Genomic DNA, 18,626 nt, shown 5'->3' with positions numbered 1-18,626 from the left:
ACCTTTGGTAGAGACGTATCTCCACCCTACCACTAAATTTGAACAGTAATGATATAAATTAGAAGTCTGTTATAGGAACGAGAGAAACTTACTATACGTACTGCCTGTTACACCTACTGGCGTTTATGGCAGCAATGAAGGTCCTCCATCTCTCTCTGTCCTTGGCCTTTGGTCTTGGCACTGTTTAGGGCTTCATTCATCATGCCAATAGTTTCCTCTCTGTTTTCACTACTGTCAGCCATGCAAGTCCCAGGTGGAAACTCAGGAATGCCATCACACACAGATGTAATGTAGGATTCCTCATTGCTGTTTCCGTAATAGTTTTGTTTTACCAGTCAGAACCCCCAAACCTGTAGGACAAGTGGACCACGCTTAGTCTGGCCTCTGGCCTTTAAACTGTTTAGCCCAACCCTACCAAGGGAGGGGGAGGGAACGTCGACTCAGACCATGAGAGGCCTGCGTCGGGCATTTTCATGCCTTAGAAGGGGCAGATTGGAAGTCTGTGTGGGGCGCCACTCCTCACACAGACTAGAGCAGTGTGTGATTAAGTGCCTTGCTCAAGGGCACAAACACGCTGCCACAGCTGAGGTAACTAGACGAACGCCTTAACCACTTGGGCACGTGCCCTACCAAGAGCCGAAGCATAAAGTCCTGACTCCAGCCAACATAGCTTTCTGGGTCATTGAAGCATGCAAACCTCCAAACCACAAGACTGTAGTATTTTCTGTAAGATGTTAAAAGTATCTAGGGTGCCTGATTTTTCAATAGCTTTTTGAAACACATTGTGGTTGGTAGGAATTCCTGTGGCCACCCCTTTGTTCCTTTTAAAATCCATATTGACAAGCTCCCAAAGCTATGTATGCTCTATTTGTTTCAGTAGGCTGTCAGCCACCTTGAGACCATGGATGATGAAAACTGAAAGCCAAAGTGTGCCCGTGCAGTCTGTGAAAGGACACTGAATCCAAAATTTTAAAGAGAATTTTATTTGCCAGCTTTGGGCTCAATGGTAGCTCTCACAATCCTTGAGCCAGAGCGAAGAAGAAAGATAATCTATTACTGTTCATGCAACTTGAGTGCATAGTTTAGCTTAACTTGTAGCAAAGATAAAATAGAGAGCAAAAGCTCGGCAAGTGCAACTTTGATAAATGTCAGCAGGATTTATGGCAAGGCTGAACATTTCCAAGCAGGAAAATGGACAACCGCTGCTTCCTTATGTAACCCTCAGGCTCGTCCAGCTAGCGTTCGTCTCAGGGAATCAGCCTTCAGCCCCGCCAAACTGGGTAATCACGTTTGTGTGGATGATGTGTAATGTAACCCCAGTTACGAACCCCCACTGCAAAATATCAGACAGTACACCATATGCAATTAAATGATAGAACTTTATGAATCTCAATCTGACTATAGGGTTAGTAATGAAAATAAACAGAAACAAAAAGGGCCCAAGTCACAGTCAAAATTACATTGGAGCTCACTCAGAAATCATTCTTCCACCATCAGTCTCCTCCGAACGTCACCAATCTTCAGATCCCAGTCCACTCCGTCCAGTGGTCTACCAGCTCCCTCCACACGCGTCTTCCCTCTTCATCTCTCCTCGACAAAATACCGCGAAAAACCCGGCTCCCAGACACACAAGGAAGAACATTTCCTCATTGGCTAACCCCTGCATTCCAAAGCCCCGTTATCTCTAGCCATAACCCAAATATTGCTGCTACAGAGAAACCATTACCTCAGCAGTGAATATAACAGAGAAGCCATTACATTAGCCTCAGCAGTGAAACATTACAAAGAAGCCATTACACTTTTAAAAATTTTTCCAAAAATGCTTTGATTTGCTGAGCCACCAAACAATGTAAGTGAACAAATCAATCTCTGTGAGATTGGGATAATTGGCGAGATCAGCACAATTGTCCCTTCTGGTTGTCTGCAGAAAGAAAGGAGAAGAAGAATGAGAAAGATATGAGAACAGAAGGTGCAGTGTTGCAGAGAACTTCAAGAAAAGTGGATTTAAACCCATTACTGTAGTTTCTGTGATGTTAAAATTTGTTGGATTGGTAATGAAAAATGCTAGGGAGGGAAGTGTTAAATCAATTTCTAATGTTTCCACCCATGTTCATATTTTATTTCATCCATAGTAATCTTTTCCCCAGCTATGCAATGTGAATAGCAGAGTTGCTCAGATGGACAAATCCACCAACTCATCACTTGGTGATTGCTTTATTTGCAGTGATCCCTCGTTCAACCATGTACTGAAAATAAATCAGTTTTGTTAGTTAATATGACTTTCCTATTATAACCTCATGAACCATGGTCAGGGGTTGAAGGAAGGAAAAGCTGATAGGCCCCAAATGGGGGATTGGGGTTGGTCAGCCATCAAGTGAGTGATTGAGTTGATTTAAGTTTCTGCAAGTTTTAGAAAGAGTTGGCATTGTAGAAATTGATTCTGAAAGACCATCATCCTCCTCCTCTGCTACAAACCTTTGTTACCAGACTGGAAATATTTTGTTTATAAAAGACATTTTAAGGATGGAAGATAGCAGTGATTTATGAAGTACAATATCCTTAATACATTCTAAAGAACACTGTCTTCTCTTTGGCCAGGAGTGTAGACCATTTTGTTCAAGGATTGCTCAAAAATTGATTCGAGGAACCAAAGACATATACATAAGTAGATTTTTTAGCATGAACACTGTCCTCCAAGTGAATCAACAGGTCCAGAAAGTGTATTTGCCTCTCTAACCCCAGGGATGTATAGGTAGCATTTGTGAGGGTCTGAGCTGTCAATCATCAGTATGAAAGACTACCACTGCTATCTTAACAGCTTGAAGCTATTGGTTTTTGCAAAAATCTGGTACCAATTGCGTGGGATGATTAGAATTCTCTTGAACCAATGCCACTAGTTTACCGTGAGTGTAATTTTACTTTGGGTCGGCTCCAGTGAAGCACCTGGTACTGAGTGAAATGAGTAACAATTCCCACTTCCAGGTCAAATGATTCAATTCCCAGGCCGAGTATTGAGGAAACGAACTGGGTGAATGGGACAGCTTCGAAAATGGATCTGTGGCATCTTTTAAGGTCATGAGAAGAGATAAGCAGAGGTTCCAAGTCAAAGAGTGGTGACCATTTCAGCAGGTCACACTTTATCAAAGCCCAAGATGAAAAATAAAACAAGACTTTACTCCTTGTGGATACTGCAGCTGCTGATTATATCTCCATGTTCCACCACTTTAAAGTAAATGGCTTCCGACGGACATTTGTGCCACAGTGAACTTCACCAAGGCGTACGTGGTAGGAGTCGAAATTATCAATAAAGGTGCAATCCAGGCCAAGTGGTTCCAGTGCCGAACGCACTGCAGATTCCAGTGGGCATTTTCCATTTATCAGCGGCCCAAACGGCTTTGGAATGCCTAGGAATTTGCCAATGACTATCATGTTCACCTGACCAGACACAAAAGAAATCCATATTACTCAGTTGTACAACCTTTAGACACAAATGATGATTAAAAAGATGAGCTGACGACCAAAGTGACAAAGTGATGGCTGATAAATGAGTGAAAGACAAAAATCACAAGAGAAAGATTAGAGAATGATAGATTGGAAAATAATAATTGAGAATTATGCACAAGGGTTTAGAGAGTAGAGTGGACAGGAGGGGGACACAGAATTCACTACTCCCGTCCCCCAACATAGTGTGCAAAACAAGTGTAACATTAGGTTATGGACACAAAGCGGTGTGTTCTTGCAAAGCTTGCAAATCCAAAGATTTACTCATCTCTTGAACTATAATCCCACATTATATTTACAATTTATCAGCTCATACAGAAGTATTGAGCGAAGATCAGGCGTTTCCCCGTGTAGGTAACATACTGATTACTCTTAAACAGCTTTAATCAGCTAATATGCAGATAGTGGGATTGAAGGTCCCATTCTTGTTAGTTGTCACTTAGCATGAAGAGAAGGGACTACAGATGCTGGTATCTAGAAGGTAAAGGAACAGAACCTTGGAAGAATTCAACCTGTCAAGTAGCATCTGTGGAAGTAAAAGGTGTATGTTGTCATTTTAGATTGAGACCCTGCATTAGCACTGAGTGGGATCACTGAATATTCCTGCTTCAGGTAACCCACATCCTTGGTTGCTCTTCCTCTCACATTGGCTTTTCACCTAGTATTATTCTCCCGTTATTCTTATCTCCCACCTTCCTCCATGTGGTCCCATCATCTCCTCCTCATCCAGTTCTACCTATCTCCAGCCAGCTTCAATCCCACTCCCCACTCCTCCTCCTTGTACTGATAGACACTGGCATTCGCTCCTGTTCCCTCTCAGTCCTGATGCAGGGCCTTGACTGAAAACATCTGCCTGTACCTTTTGCTTCCACAGATGCTGTTTGACCTGCTGCATTCTTCCAGCGATCTGTTTTATTTTCACTTACCATATCTGGAAAGTAAGCTGAAACTTTTGTCAAGTAATTCAACTGATGAAACAAAACAGGAATATCAATGATATCTCCTTCATCTAATCCCAATTCCATCTTCAGCACATCTCTGTTCCAATTAATACATTGCTGAGAATAAAACAAAGAAAATTTTTAGCAATTATCTATCAATCTTATGCAATTACACCATTATAATGTTACGGTGACTCACCTGTACAAAAGCATTCATCTCATGCAGCGTTTGATTGTTCAGGATTTCATTAATTTTGACTTGCTTCCCATTTTGTTCTAATTTGGAAAAACAAAGGCAATATTTTCATAACCAGATCTGTATTACCTTTTAGACAAGTCTGTAAGACTGACAGTTCCATATGAACTGTTTTCCATCTTGCGAAGCTTGCCTGAGCTATCCTTGAGCTATCCATGCTTCTGTTTATCAGCTCTCAATGGAAAACCAACCCCTTAGCTCAAATTCCTGAATGTTGGCCCATCTGTGACTGCTGTCACTGCATCTGAGATCCTGTGCGGTGAAAGTCCCAAACTTGTTTTGTCCAAACATAGGAGATTAGAGGGCAAAATTAGAGCACATGGTATTGGGGGCAGACTATTGACATGGATTGAAAATTGGCTGGCTGACAGAAAACAAAGAGTAGCGATTAATGGCTCCCTTTTGGAATGGCAGGCGGTGACCAGTGGGGTATTGCAGGGTTCAGTGCTGGGACCACAGCTGTTTACAATATATATTAATGATTTAGATGAGGAAATTAAAAATAACATTAGCAAATTTGCCGATAACACAAAGCTGGGTGGCAGTGTGAAATGTGAGGAGGATGTTATGAGAATGCAGGGTGACTTGGACAGGCTGGGTGAGTGGGCAGATGCATGGCAGATGCAGTTTAATGTGGATAAATGTGAGGTTATCCACTTTGGTGGTAAGAACAGGAAGGCAGATTATTATCTAAATGGAGTCAAGTTAGGAAAAGGGGAAATACAACGAGATCTAGGTGTTCTTGTACATCAGTCACTGAAAGCAAGCATGCAAGTACAGCAGGCAGTGAAGAAAGCTAATGGTATGCTGGCCTTCATAACAAGGGGAATTGAGTATAAGAGCAAAGAGGTCCTTCTGTGGTTGTACAGGGCCCTGGTGAGACCACACCTAGAGTACTGTGTGCAGTTTTGGTCTCCAAATTTGAGGAAGGACATTCTTGCTATTGAGGGAGTGCAGCGTAGGTTCACAAGGTTAGTTCCCGGGATGGCGGGACTGTCATATGTTGAAAGATTGGAGCGACTGGGCTTGTATACTCTGGAATTTGGAAGGCTGAGAGGGGATCTTATTGAAACATATAAGATTATTAAGGGATTGGACACACTGGAGGCAGGAAGCATGTTCCCGCTGAGGGGTGAGTCCAGAACCAGAAGCCACAGTTTAAGAATTAGCGGTAGGCCATTTAGAATGGAGTTGAAGAAAAACTTTTTCACCCAGAGAGTGGTGGAAATATCGAATGCTCTGCCCCAGAAGGCTGTGGAGGCCAAGTCTCTGGATGCTTTCAAGAAAGAGATGGATAGAGCTCTTAAAGATAGCGGAATCAAAGGTTATGGGGATAAGGCAGGAACTGGATACTGATTGTGGATGATCAGCCATAATCACAGTGAATGGTGGTGCTGGCTCGAAGGGCCGAATGGCCTACTCCTGCACCTATTGTCTATCGTTCCTCTGCCCTTTGGGATTTCACTTTCACAACAGTGTTTGATATCATCACAATGGTTTATGCTTTATTCATAATAATTAGGAATACTTTCAAAGGTTAATGCATATTGATTTGTGCATTGAAAGAGAAACGTCAAAATTTTGGAACAGGAATAGAACATTTGGTATTGGAGCCTTTTCTGCTATTAAATGTGATCGTGGTTCATGTTCCATCTTTCTCCCCACAAGCATTGATCTCTCTGTACCTTGCATGAACTTCCAGCTCCTCCTTGAATATGTTTAAGGATTTGACTTCTATGGCTTTCTGTGGCAATAAATTCCACAATTCACCACTCTCTGGGAGAAGTCTCCCGTGTTAATCTAAAATGACTTACCACTTTCCTGGGAATGGTGACCCCTCGCCTCAGGAACATCCTTCCTGCAACTAGTCTGTCCAATCCTGTTGAACTTTGTATGAGATCCCTTCTCAAATTTCTGAATGTCAGCAAATATAACCCAAATTGACTCAGTCTCTCATACATCAGTCCTGCCCTTCTGGGAATCTTTCTGGTAAAACTTTGCTGAATTCCCTCCACTAGAAGAACATCAGATTAGGGCTGGGAGTCTATACTCCCAGAATATTTTACTTTTTTGGTCTACAGAAAGATTTGAGATTTGCATGACTACGCATGTAATGCTACAATTAGGTAGAGACTCACTTTCAAACATCAGGGCTTCTCCATAACCTTCTTCCTTGAGCTTCTTAAACAGCCTGTAGCAAGAATCTGGACTGGCCAGTAGAAGCCTGAAACCCTACAAAATTGTGAAGAAAATATTAACATCCAAAGACTCTGCACAGAATCTTCGATTGATGCCCGACAGGATATAAAGGAGCAATTAATCAAAAAGGTAGCTGGAGTGAATTTTGATTGGGATTCTGATAAAGGAAAAGATACTCAAAATAGAAATGGAGATGTGGTGCAAAGAGATTCATGGGGCTTTGAATACGTCAGCAGGGATGATGGGTAGGTGTGATCCCTCTGGGAACCTATATTGGGGAATATCGACTTGCCAGATTTCGTGGCAATGGTGCAGGTATGGACAGATACTTTAAAATCAGAACCAGTCTCAACTCTACAGGTCTTGCAACACTTTCAAACCCTGTATGTGTAGCAGAATTTTACGCAAATTTTGTACTGATTCCTACATCACAGGCAACACAGCACAAAATCTGTTGGGTATTGCAATGTGTGGCATACTTGTGAAGAAATCAGACTGGATTCCAGATGTCCAGTGCATAATAGAATTAATTAATAAGATTCACTCATTTAATGCCTAAAAATGCTGCGTAGTGCAAAATAGTTTCTTGACTTCAATCTCTTTCAACAGCTTGGGAAATCTTGAAAGGGGGAACCATGAGGCTGGGGGGGCTCCACCTCTTAATTAACTGAAATGTGGAAACGTTCAGAGTTCGAAGTAATTTAAGCCCCTCTTCCAGTTGCCCTAGGTCTCGTGTTACTTTTTTTCAGTGAGTGTTTATTACATGGTTCTTGTTTCCATTGTTTCAGTGGTGCTGAGAATGAACTTCCAAGATGTTCCACCATAATGTTTGGTATTAAGTTCATTGTCATGAGCACAAGTACAGTAAGATATGGGTACAAGTTGAAAAAAAAACTTGTAGCAGCATCACAGACATAGATTCAGGACCCATAAAAAGTAGATTTATACAAATACAAGGCAGTGAAGACTGTGCAAAACAATAGTACAAAAAAGAGGTAGTCTTATTCAAGAAAGGGAGTAGGGATAGCCCAGGAAATTATAGACCAGTGAGTCTTACTTCAGTGGTTGGTAAGTTGATGGAGAAGATATTTATGAATATTTGGAGAGGCATAATATGATTAGGAACAGTCAGCATGGCTTTGTCAAAGGCAGGTCATGCCTTACGAGCCTGATTGAATTTTTTGATGATGTGATTAAACACATTGATGAAGGAAGAGTAGTAGATGTAGTGTATATGGATTTCAGCAAGGCATTTGACAAGATACCCCATGCAAGGCTTATTGAGAAAGTAAGGAGGCATGGGATCCAAGGGGACATTGCTTTGTGGATCCAGAACTGGCTTGCCCACAGAAGGCAAAGAGTGGTTGTAGACGGGTCTTATTCTGCATGGAGGCCGGTGACCAGTGGTGTGCCTCAGGTATCTGTTCTGGGACCCTTACTCTTTGTGATTTTTATAAATGACCTGGATGAAGAAGTGGAGGGATGGGCCTGATGGGCCTTGGCTCTTGGCAGTGTGGAGGATCAGAGGGATCTTGGGGTCCAAGTCCATTGGACACTCAAAGCTGCTGTGCAGGTTGACTCTGTGGTTAAGAAGGCATACGGTGCATTGGCCTTCATCAATCGTGGGATTGTGTGTAATTGCTGAGAGGTAATGTTGCAGTATATAGGACCCTGGTCAGACCCCACTGTGCTCAATTCTGTTTGCCTCACTACAGGAAGGATGTGAAAACCATAGAAAGGGTGCAGAGGAGATTTACAAGGATGTTGCCTGGAGTGGGGAGCATGCCTTATGAGAATAGGTTGAGTGAACTCAGCCTTTTCTCCTTGGAGCAACGGAGGATGAGAGGTGACCTGATGGAAGTGTAAAAGATAATGAGAGGCATTGATTGTGTGGATAGTCAGAGGCTTTTTCCCAGGGCTGAAATGGCTAGCAAGAGAGGTCATAGTTTTAAGGTGCTTGGACGTAGGTACAGAGGAGATGTCAGGGGCAAGTTGTTTTTTTTTAATGCAGAGAGTGGTGAGTGCGTGGAATGGGCGGTGGTGGAGGTGGCAACGATAGGGTCTTTTAAGAGACTCCTGGATGAATACATGGAGTTTAGAAAAATAAAGGGCTATGGGTAAGCCTAGGAAGTTCTAAGGTAAGGACATGTTCGGCACAGCTTTGTGGGCTGAGGGGCCTGTATTGTGCTGTAGGTTTTTTATGCTTCTGTGTAGTGTACCATCGCTGAGGTAAGATTAGGTTCATCAATGTGTAGCTGGGGGGGGAGGGAGAAATGAGAAACTGTTGTTTATTCCATTTAAGTTAATCAGGAAAACCTTTTCATTCCATTACCAACTCACCCCATCCAGAGTAATCTGCATTCCATTATTTAAATGATATAAACTAACTTTATTTTGTAAAATCCATTTACAGAGTGTGACGAAGGCCCATCACTGATTATGGACAGTGGGGGTGGTGGAGAATTTACCAGTGGAAATGTTTTTGGGGTGGGATTTGCCTGTTCTGTATGATCTCCTAAGCAGGGGTGAAAGTCTCTGTAATGCTCGTGAACCTGGGTCAGAACCAAAAATGCATGTCTCTTGTTTTGTCATGACACGGTCCCAGGCAAAAATCCAAGCTCAGTCTGGAGTACAACCTTTGGCAGACTTATGTGGCAGTCTGTGCAATGCTGGAACCAAAGGGCCCAGAAAGACATGTGGGCAATGGCAGTTAGAGAAACATGCTGGTACACCTTTATCTTGTGAAATGCCTGAAAATGCTGTGTCAGATGTTAAGTGGGAAGTGCTGGAAAACATCACCATGTTGCAACAGTCTGATCCTTTGTTAAAGTCTCTGTTAACCAAGGTCTTAACCTCTGCTAATTACACCGCCCAGGTAGGTGGTTCAGTGTATATCCTTCACAATGGCATCCTTTATCAGGGAGAGGAGCCAGGCAACAGGAGGTTAGTAGTGCCAAGTAGTTGCAGGTCACTTGAACTACACCTTGCACATGCCATTCCCTGGGCAGGACACTTAGGTCACCATAAGACATATCTCAGGCTGGCCTCTCAATTTTTTTGGCCTTCAATGTACACTCACATGCAGACATATTGCAAAATGTGCCCTGAGTGTCAAGAAACCAGTGTTGTCCGTAAATCAGACTAAGCACCCCTCCAATCCATGCCAGTGATTACCACCCCATTTAAGCAGATTGCAGTGGACATTGTGGAACATCCTGTCTTATATTTCAGCAGGAAACTTCTGCCCCATGAAACCCGGTACTCCACAATCGAGGAGGAGTGTCTGGCAATCAAGTGGGCATTGGACAGCCTCAGGTACTACCTTCTTGGGAGGGAGTTTGACCTCCAGACGGACCACAGAGCCCTGACCTGGATCCAGACAATGAAGGATCGGAATGCCAGGGTGACTAGGTGGTACCTGGAACTTCAACTTTTCAGGTTCTGTGTGCCGCACAAAGCAGGCAAGGAGAACATCACAGCGGACTTCCTGTCAAGACTGCCAAACATTGCCGCTGCAGGAGAGGAGGGTGGTAATGTGACGAAGGCCCGTCACTGATTACGGACGGCACATGGCACACTCAGTAAAACACTCATCCCCAGCTGTAATAGTGACTGGGTCTGAAACAGAGCTGCAGCATAGAGCTGTCTCATATAAAGGCAGCAGCAACCTGCACCGGTGTGCTGATGGTGGAGAATACCATCTTTAATTGGATAATTGAGTTAATTAGCTTTTGGTTGGTCTGGGGGAAGGGCTTAGCAGTTATAAGCCTCAGGTTACCAAGGCTTTGGTTTTTTTTTCCTTCTGTGTTTAGTCTGAGGTTGGCTCTATATATAGTATTTTCTTACAGTTTTTTCTTGTTTTGAGGTAAATAAAAGTACCTCAATCTATTTTTGTGACTCAAGCCATCCTGTTATTTTTCTTAAACAGTTGACCCACAGTTTTTTGTGACACAGAGTGTGGGCATTAATGCAAATTTTGACATTTTTTGCCCATCTGGAAATGCCTTTTTAATCTAGATAGTTTGCTTGACTTTTCAAATGATAACTGAGTGTTGCTGGTACAATATGCCAGTCTGGGTAAAGAGAGCAGGCCTTCTTCACAGGATATTTCACAAACTGATAGTTCCATACTTACCACTGCAAATACTTAACTTTTAAAAATTTCCTTATAGATTATTTAATCTGTAATTTGCATTTCCCAATTCCCATTGTGGTATTTAGATGTAGTCCAAGGCTCAGTATTGTAACCAATCTGCTATTCTTCTCCTTAGGGCATTGCAAGTATGAATCCAACCCCAACCAGAGTCACTCAGTAGAAATGCATTGCTTACCTTTCTGTCAGGGGCTGGAACAAAGGTCATGAACTCATCCACATGACCTACAGCCAACCAGTCAGAGAACAGCACAATAGGAGACTGCACTTCCTGAGCAATCAAAAAGTCCTGAATGGCCTTTGATATCTTTCTCCCGCCAGAAGAACTGGAAAAGAATTTTAAAATACATTTCACTTCTCACTGTCTATAACAGTATACATTAACACCAAAACTTATTTCTAGAAATTGGACCAATTCAGCCAGAGATCCAAGTTTGTTGAAACTTCACTGTGAATAGATTTTGTAAGTGGGACACACTGCAGGCTCAATGTGCTGCTGATGGCAGTGGCAGGGTGCCAATCACGAAGGTGCTTTATCTCGGGGTGAACCTGAACTGTTTGAGTATCAGGCTTGTGCTCAAACTAGCACAGAATATTAGCAACATACATCAAAGTTGCTAGGACGAAGGGTCTCGGCCTGAAACGTCGACTGCGCCTCTTCTTATAGATGCTGCCTGGCCTGCTGCGTTCACCAGCAACTTTGATGTATGTTGCTTGAATTTCCAGCATCTGCAGAATTCCTGTTGTTTACAGAATATTAGCAGTTCATTTGCTCTACTTCATACTTAGCAGTACACCGTTTAATTGTCTGGTCAGTAGTGTTACAGAATTTGATGTAATGCTCTTTATTGTCCGGTGGAGCTGGTCAGCCTCCGACTTGTTGAAGATTTTTATTGTCTGGCACTTCTGTGAAGCACACATCAGCTGCCATTTATCCACCCAAGTCTGCTAGCTGTGCAGGTTTTGCATGTGAGCTTGACCTATTCCTTTGCTCAAGGTTGATTATTGTGCAATTGCCAGCTTATATCTTCACTTCTGATGGACAATTTACACCTGTCTGATCCTCAACAGGTACCAGGATCTAACTTGTTAAGCCACGGAAAAAAAAAGTTCCTTTGCTTCCTAAGTAGATGTTTTATAGTCTGTTGTGGGCCAACTGCACCACAAAAAGGTAGGTTTTGTTATATGCATGACACACCAATGCTGCAGGGTCTTTGCCTGACATGTCAGGTTACGTCACAATTCTGGGTGCAAGCACCTTATAAGTGATTGCTTTTGAGAATTAGTGATATGAGAAAGTGGAGACAAAACAAACAGTGAGGTATATTGCTTCCTTTCACGAATCCAGCCATTCCTATTGTGGTTGCACTATTACTTACGAGGGAGCAGGGAAGTTGCAGCTGGGGCGATTTCTCAGTGCCCACTATGGGTTAGTTTTGTCTATCATTTGCTGTAAACACAGGACTAAAGTTCCCTGTTTTGAAAAAATTATTGAAACTTAACAACTAAGGGAAAGCTCTACGGTGAAGACAGTTAACATCTGAGAAATGTATCTTGAGAGATGGAGAAAAAACCCTTCACCTTGGCCCCCAACAAAATGAATGAAGTCACATTACTTGGGAAAACTGCTTCCAATGATGATCCTCCCCAGTGGATACTCCTTTCCGTTCACTGTCACTGGAGGGCTGACCTCCAGATTTCCAAAGCTGTTCAGACTGTTCCTCTCTTCACCTGCCACGTGTATGTATCCAAAATCTGAACCCTGATAAATTATACAAAAATGGCATAAATTTCAAATTTCATTGGAATTTAGGTTCTGATGAAAGTTAGTGCCTGTCAAGGAGAAAAATAACACCTTTCCCTCCACCTCTGCGTTGCCATTAACTAATTAAGTGCACAAATGACAGCCTCGAATAGGAAACGTGAAGGCTGTGTGGAGATGAAAGTCATACATCAGTGCTGTTAAGGCAAGAAAATGTAACTTTAGCATTATGCATTTGATAATCATTTACTCACTGCCAACATGATCAAGGACTCATTATCAAGGAATTGGAAGGTTCTCTCTTCCAGACACTTCACACATCCAACCTGAAATTCCACCAATGTCTCGTGCTTCACGCCACAGAAACCGACATAAGCCCCGGTCTGATGGGCCACAAGGCTCGGAACAGACTTCAACTTTTTAACTCCTGCTAACTTGCTCTGAGATCTTTGGAACATTAACTTCAGTCCTCTACCTCCCCCTTGTGTTCCCTGATTTCTCCCTTAAAAGAAAATTATAAATGATGGCTAAGCCTCACGTCGAAGGATACAGTTGAAGTCGGAAGTTTACATACACTTAGGTTGAAGCCATTAAAATTCACTGTTTAACCACTCCACAGATTTCATATTAGCAAACTATAGTTTTGGCAAGACGTTGAGGACATCTGCTTTGTGCATGACACGAGTAATTTTTCCAACAATAGTTCACAGACAGATTATTTCACTTTTAATTGACTATATCACAGTTCCAGTGGGTCAGAAGTTTACAAACAAAATCAAAAGAAATCAGCTAAGACCTCAGGAAAAAAAAATTGTGGACCTCCACAAGTCTGATTCATCCTTGGGAGCAATTTCCAAACGCCTGAAGGTACCACCTTCATCTGTACAAACAATAGTACGCAAGTATAAACACCATGGGACCACGCAGCCGTCATACTGCTCAGGAAGGAGACGCATTCTGTCTCCTAGAGATGAATGTACTTTGGCGCGAAAAGTGCAAATCAATCCCAGAACAACAGCAAAGGCCCTTGTGAAGATGCTGGAGGAAACAGGTAGACAAGTATCTATATCCACAGTAAAACAAGTCCTATATCAACATAACCTGAAAGGCTGCTCAGCAAGGAAGAAGCCACTGCTCCAAAACCGCCATAAAAAAGCCAGACTACAGTTTGCAAGTGCACATGGGGACAAAGATCTTACTTTCTGGAGAAATATCCTCTGGTCTGATGAATCAAAGATTGAACTGTTTGGCCATAATGACCATCGTGATGTTTGGAGGAAAAAGGGTGAGGCTTGCAAGCCGAAGAACACCTTCCCAACCGTGAAGCATGGGGGTGGCAGCATCATGTTGTGGGGGTGCTTTGCTGCAGGAGGGACTGGTGCACTTCACAAAATAGATGGCATCATGAGGAAGGAAAATTATGTGGATATATTGAAGCAACATCTCAAGACATCAGCCAGGAAGTTAAAGCTCGGTTGCAAATGGGTCTTCTAAATGGACAATGACCCCAAGCATACCTCCAAAGTTGTGGCAATATTGCTTAAGGACAGCAAAGTCAAGGTATTGGAGTGGCCATCACACAGCCCTGACCTCAATCCGATAGAAAATTTGTGGGCAGAACTGAAAAAGCGTGTGCGAGCAAGGAGGCCTACAAACCTGACTCAGTTACACCAGTTCTGTCTGAAGGAATGGAGCAAAATTCCAGCAACTTACTGCGGGAAGCTTGTGGAAGGCTACCCAAAACGTCTGACCCAAGTTAAACCATTTAAAGACAATGCTACCAAATACTAACAAAGTGTATGTAAACTTCTAACCCACTGGGAAAGTGATGAAAGAAATAAAAGCTGAAATAAATCATTCTCTCTACTATTATTCTGACATTTCACATTCTTAAAATAGTGATCCTAACTGACCTAAGACAGGGAATATTTTCTAGGATTAAATGTCAGGAATTGTGAAAAACTGAGTTTAAATGTATTTGGCTAAGATGTATGTAAACTTCTGACTTCAACTGTAGGTTGGCAGAGAACATTTATTGAGAATGACCAGGTGGAACAGGTGTGTGGTGCCATGAGACAAGGTTTAGCTGAGAATGGGAATGAGTGCATGAGCAAGGAGGGTGGGTGCAGGTTAGATTTGCAATGCATTGGAATAGTTTTAGGAAAGCAGCAGTATTGTGATGATACACAGGTGTTGCTGTCAGTGTTTAAAGCCACACTTATTCTCCAATACACAGCTGGGTTTTACCAGGATCACTTCGCCCCAGACCATTTGACTCCAGATTTCACAGCTTCGTGCAAAACAGGGACCAAAGAACGGATTTCAGAAGAGAAACAACGGTGGTTGCTCCTTTAGCCAAAAGGCACAATCCTGAGGAAGACACTTCCATGGCCACTGTCATACCTTGTACAAGAGGAGGCTCTGGTTGATGAAGATCAATCATGCCAACTCAAGGACATCAGTGCTGAATTCCTCAGGACAATGACTTGTATCTAATCATCAGCAGCTCAGTCATCCTTCCACCATAAGATGAGGATGTGAATTTTTGCTGAAGATTTCCCAGTGCTCAATACCATCGTCAGTTTCACAACCATCGAACTAGACCCTCAATCATGCCCAAAGCTACATTCAAGCATGGATCAATAAGTTGTAACATCAAAAAAGAGATGTCAAGCAATTACTGTTTCTATTAGGGGATGGCCTGACAACCTAAATTTGACTTTGAGGGGCATTTGTATGGTCTCATCCCATAACATTAACAATTGGCACTGGGGATGTGATAGGGTGAGGTGCCTAGAACCTCAATAGGACTTACTCAGGCAGAGAGTAGGTACTTTGCAATGAGTGACTTGCATCCTGCCATCCCTGAGCTGTTCTATCTCTACAAGGCATAAGTCAAGAGCAAGATTAAATAGTTTCCATTTGCCTCAATGAGTACAATATCAAGAATCTTTAAGTCATGCAAGAGCAAAAAGTTGACTTAATTGGAACCTTGCCCACCTAGACGCAAATCCTAAACCTGGTAGGTTTACCACCAAAAAGGGGGTCGGGCACCTGGAGACCCCACCACTTGTATTTCTTGCTCCAAGCTGCACATATGACATGGAAGTACATCGCTATTTCATCGTCATTGCTGGGTCTAAATTCTGGAACCCCCTATCAAACTGTGGGAGCACCTTCACCAGAAGGATTGGAGTCATTCAAGAAGAGGGGAGGGCTCTATTCTAACTTTCCAAGGGCAACAGAGGGGTACAATAAATGTTGTTACCAGCAATGTTCCCTCTAAGGTGTGTGCATGTGTGCATGCACACCTTTTGCTACTAGCGCACAAAGGAATTTAAACTGTGCACAGAAGTTTGTCACCCTCTACCTCACTGGCTTGTTTAGTATATTTCACGATCATACACAATCACATTTCCTTTTCTGGTTTCTGATGCGGACAGTGTTGACTACGCGGAGTTTGCAATGATTTGTCTGCAGATTTTAGAACTGGCTTATTTACGCTGTTTTTATTGAAGAAATTATTGATTCACTATGTCGAATTCCAAAGAAACAAAGGGCGTGAAGCACAAAAGAACTGCTAGCTAATTTAAAGCGGAATGGCTTAATGAAACAGTAGAAACTGCTACACCAAAAGCTCATGAGGTCAGGAACATGCATCTATGAGAAATATTTATGTACAATACAGAAAATGGTGTTACCTGCGTGTATCATCACAATGCGAAAGTTGCTGGAGAATTTGCAAGTGGGAAGAAGTTGGAGAATTTGCAAGTGGGAGGAAGTGGGGTAATATTTGGAAACTTGGCTTTTTAAAGTGTTGTTTTAGCAATCAAATCACATATGGATGGTGTGCAAAAGCTCCAGCGAGAAAATCCTTTATTACCTGCTACAAGCCTGCTACATATGTTTGGTGAGAGTGCAGATGAATGAGAGTGAAAACGATCAAACACAGAAGAGATCAAAGTTCTTATTGACAGTGTTTTGCTAGCTGTTAAAATGAATACCTCTATATGTAAAATTCAATGTGCACTTGTTGTCATCACCGGGCAAAAAAATTGCACAGCACAAGATTTCTGTGCACACTGGTCATTACAAATTAGAGGGAACATTGGTTACCAGGTCCTGAAAAATGAATTTGAGAAAAGGAAGAAAGATTTTTTCTGTGAATTTTACCTCTCTGCTGTAACTAGCATTAAAATGAAATCGTTACTGGAAGTCTCAGCTCCTCAGCGTTGTGTATTGAACCTACTTCATTCATCAATAACTTACCAATGGCGAAGCACACTTTGATAATTCTTGAAGATCAACAATGAAAGGTTTGTCCACAGCTCTCGGTAGTAAAAGTGGGCAGACATCACTAAACTAAGCAGCCTTCGAGCGCAGAGTGTAGGCCTTCATCACCCATTTTCTGGCCTTGGCACGGTGAAGGACAGACCTCCAACTCCTCCACCTTCCTGCCCCTAAACCCTAATATGACCCCTAACTCCCCCACATCACTGTCCCTAAGACCTAACCTGGACCCTAGCACCCCCTTCTGTCCCCAAAACCACTTAAAATAAGCACCTAATTCTGAACCAATGAAGATCACAGCCCGGCGCCATCTTGACCGGAAGTGCAAAGGGGGAGTGAGCAGACAGAAGGAATGCATTCTCGAGTCCCAAATATTATTCCTCACCAGGAGGTATTTGTAGGCATAATCCTTTAGTCCCCTGTCTCGAGGAGAGTCCAACACCACGTTCAGGAACTTGCAAGGAGCCTCTGAGTAACCAAATTCAATTTCATCCTGAGGGAAAAGAATATATTCAGCATGACTACTCCTCAGAAAGATACAGAGTCAAATGCCATACACTGTAAAAGAGAACCGTAACAGTGAAGCAACATGGATAAAAATGTGCAGACAGCAACTAGATTCCATTGAGCACTACACAAGCGAATGGGTAAATAGGATTAAGCTTGGGTAAACTTAAGACTGAGAATGGAGTGTCCTTCAGTGTTTTTCTGGCACCGTCAGCATATCATCCCTTCTCCTGACATACAGTATTTCCCCACTGGACCACACTATGGCATCAGCTTGTTGTACTCTCAAAAGGTCTATCGTATTAAACTTGCTTATAAAACCATTACGCAACATTCAGATATTATTTGCCCCATGATACCTGAGCTGGCTTTCAATCATTCTATTTACTTAGTCCGAGGTAGGCTGCCCACGACTAAACTTGACACTCCTGCATTCTGGCTAGAAAACAAGTTTCACTTGATACATTTTAAAACCCCTGTCCATTGGGGAGAAAATGATTTCCGAACCCTATGAAGTCTCTACCCAGAAATCTTCCCATTCCATCACCGGGCGTACAGATTCTATTCAGTGCTAGTGATTGTCAAGTCAGTTGCACTGAATAGAATCAGATTTATTAGTACAGACTTGTACGACGGAGGATAGATAAGAACAGAAAACTTTGTCTACATGGACCTTAGTGAGGCTTTTAATAATGTCCTGCATGGTAAGCTGGTTTGTAAAATTAATTCAGATGGGGTCAAATGTGAGATAACCACTGGATACAAAGTTAACTCGGAAGGATCCAGAAGGTGGTAGTAAAAAGTTGTTACTTGTATACAGGGATCAGTGATGAGCTGCTTATGAAGGATTTGATTGAAAATGTAAGAGGCATATTTATTAAGCTTGATGCCAGAATGGGGGTGTGGTGGACAATGAAGAATGGGATCTAGATTAACTGGGGAAGTGGGCCAAGGAACTAGCAGTGGGAAAGTAACTCGTACAAGTGCAAACTGTTGCATTTTGAGACGTTAAACCAG

The 18,626-nt window shown here is 42.5% G+C and overlaps 1 protein-coding gene across 4 annotated transcripts in view; it reads right to left on the bottom strand.

Moving 5' to 3' along the window:
• Positions 1–996: 996 nt before the first annotated feature.
• padi2 (peptidyl arginine deiminase, type II) overlaps positions 997–18,626 on the bottom strand; it is a 45,002-nt gene continuing 27,372 nt past the window's right edge. For all 4 annotated transcript variants that reach the window (XM_063033004.1, XM_063033003.1, XM_063033005.1 and 1 more), the window contains 7 exons: positions 17,488–17,595; positions 12,667–12,812; positions 11,229–11,376; positions 6,837–6,930; positions 4,642–4,718; positions 4,428–4,559; positions 997–3,435 (listed from right to left, as the gene is read on the bottom strand). In XM_063033004.1, the coding sequence (XP_062889074.1) occupies positions 3,202–3,435; positions 4,428–4,559; positions 4,642–4,718; positions 6,837–6,930; positions 11,229–11,376; positions 12,667–12,812; positions 17,488–17,595 (939 nt within the window). In that variant the 3' untranslated portion in view covers positions 997–3,201. The remainder of the gene's footprint in view (positions 3,436–4,427; positions 4,560–4,641; positions 4,719–6,836; positions 6,931–11,228; positions 11,377–12,666; positions 12,813–17,487; positions 17,596–18,626) is intronic.

This window comes from Mobula hypostoma, chromosome 25, assembly GCF_963921235.1.
Source record: "Mobula hypostoma chromosome 25, sMobHyp1.1, whole genome shotgun sequence".
Classification (NCBI taxonomy): domain Eukaryota; kingdom Metazoa; phylum Chordata; class Chondrichthyes; order Myliobatiformes; family Myliobatidae; genus Mobula; species Mobula hypostoma.
Note: the sequence above shows the minus strand (reverse complement) of the source record. Positions and strands in the feature narration are given on the sequence as shown.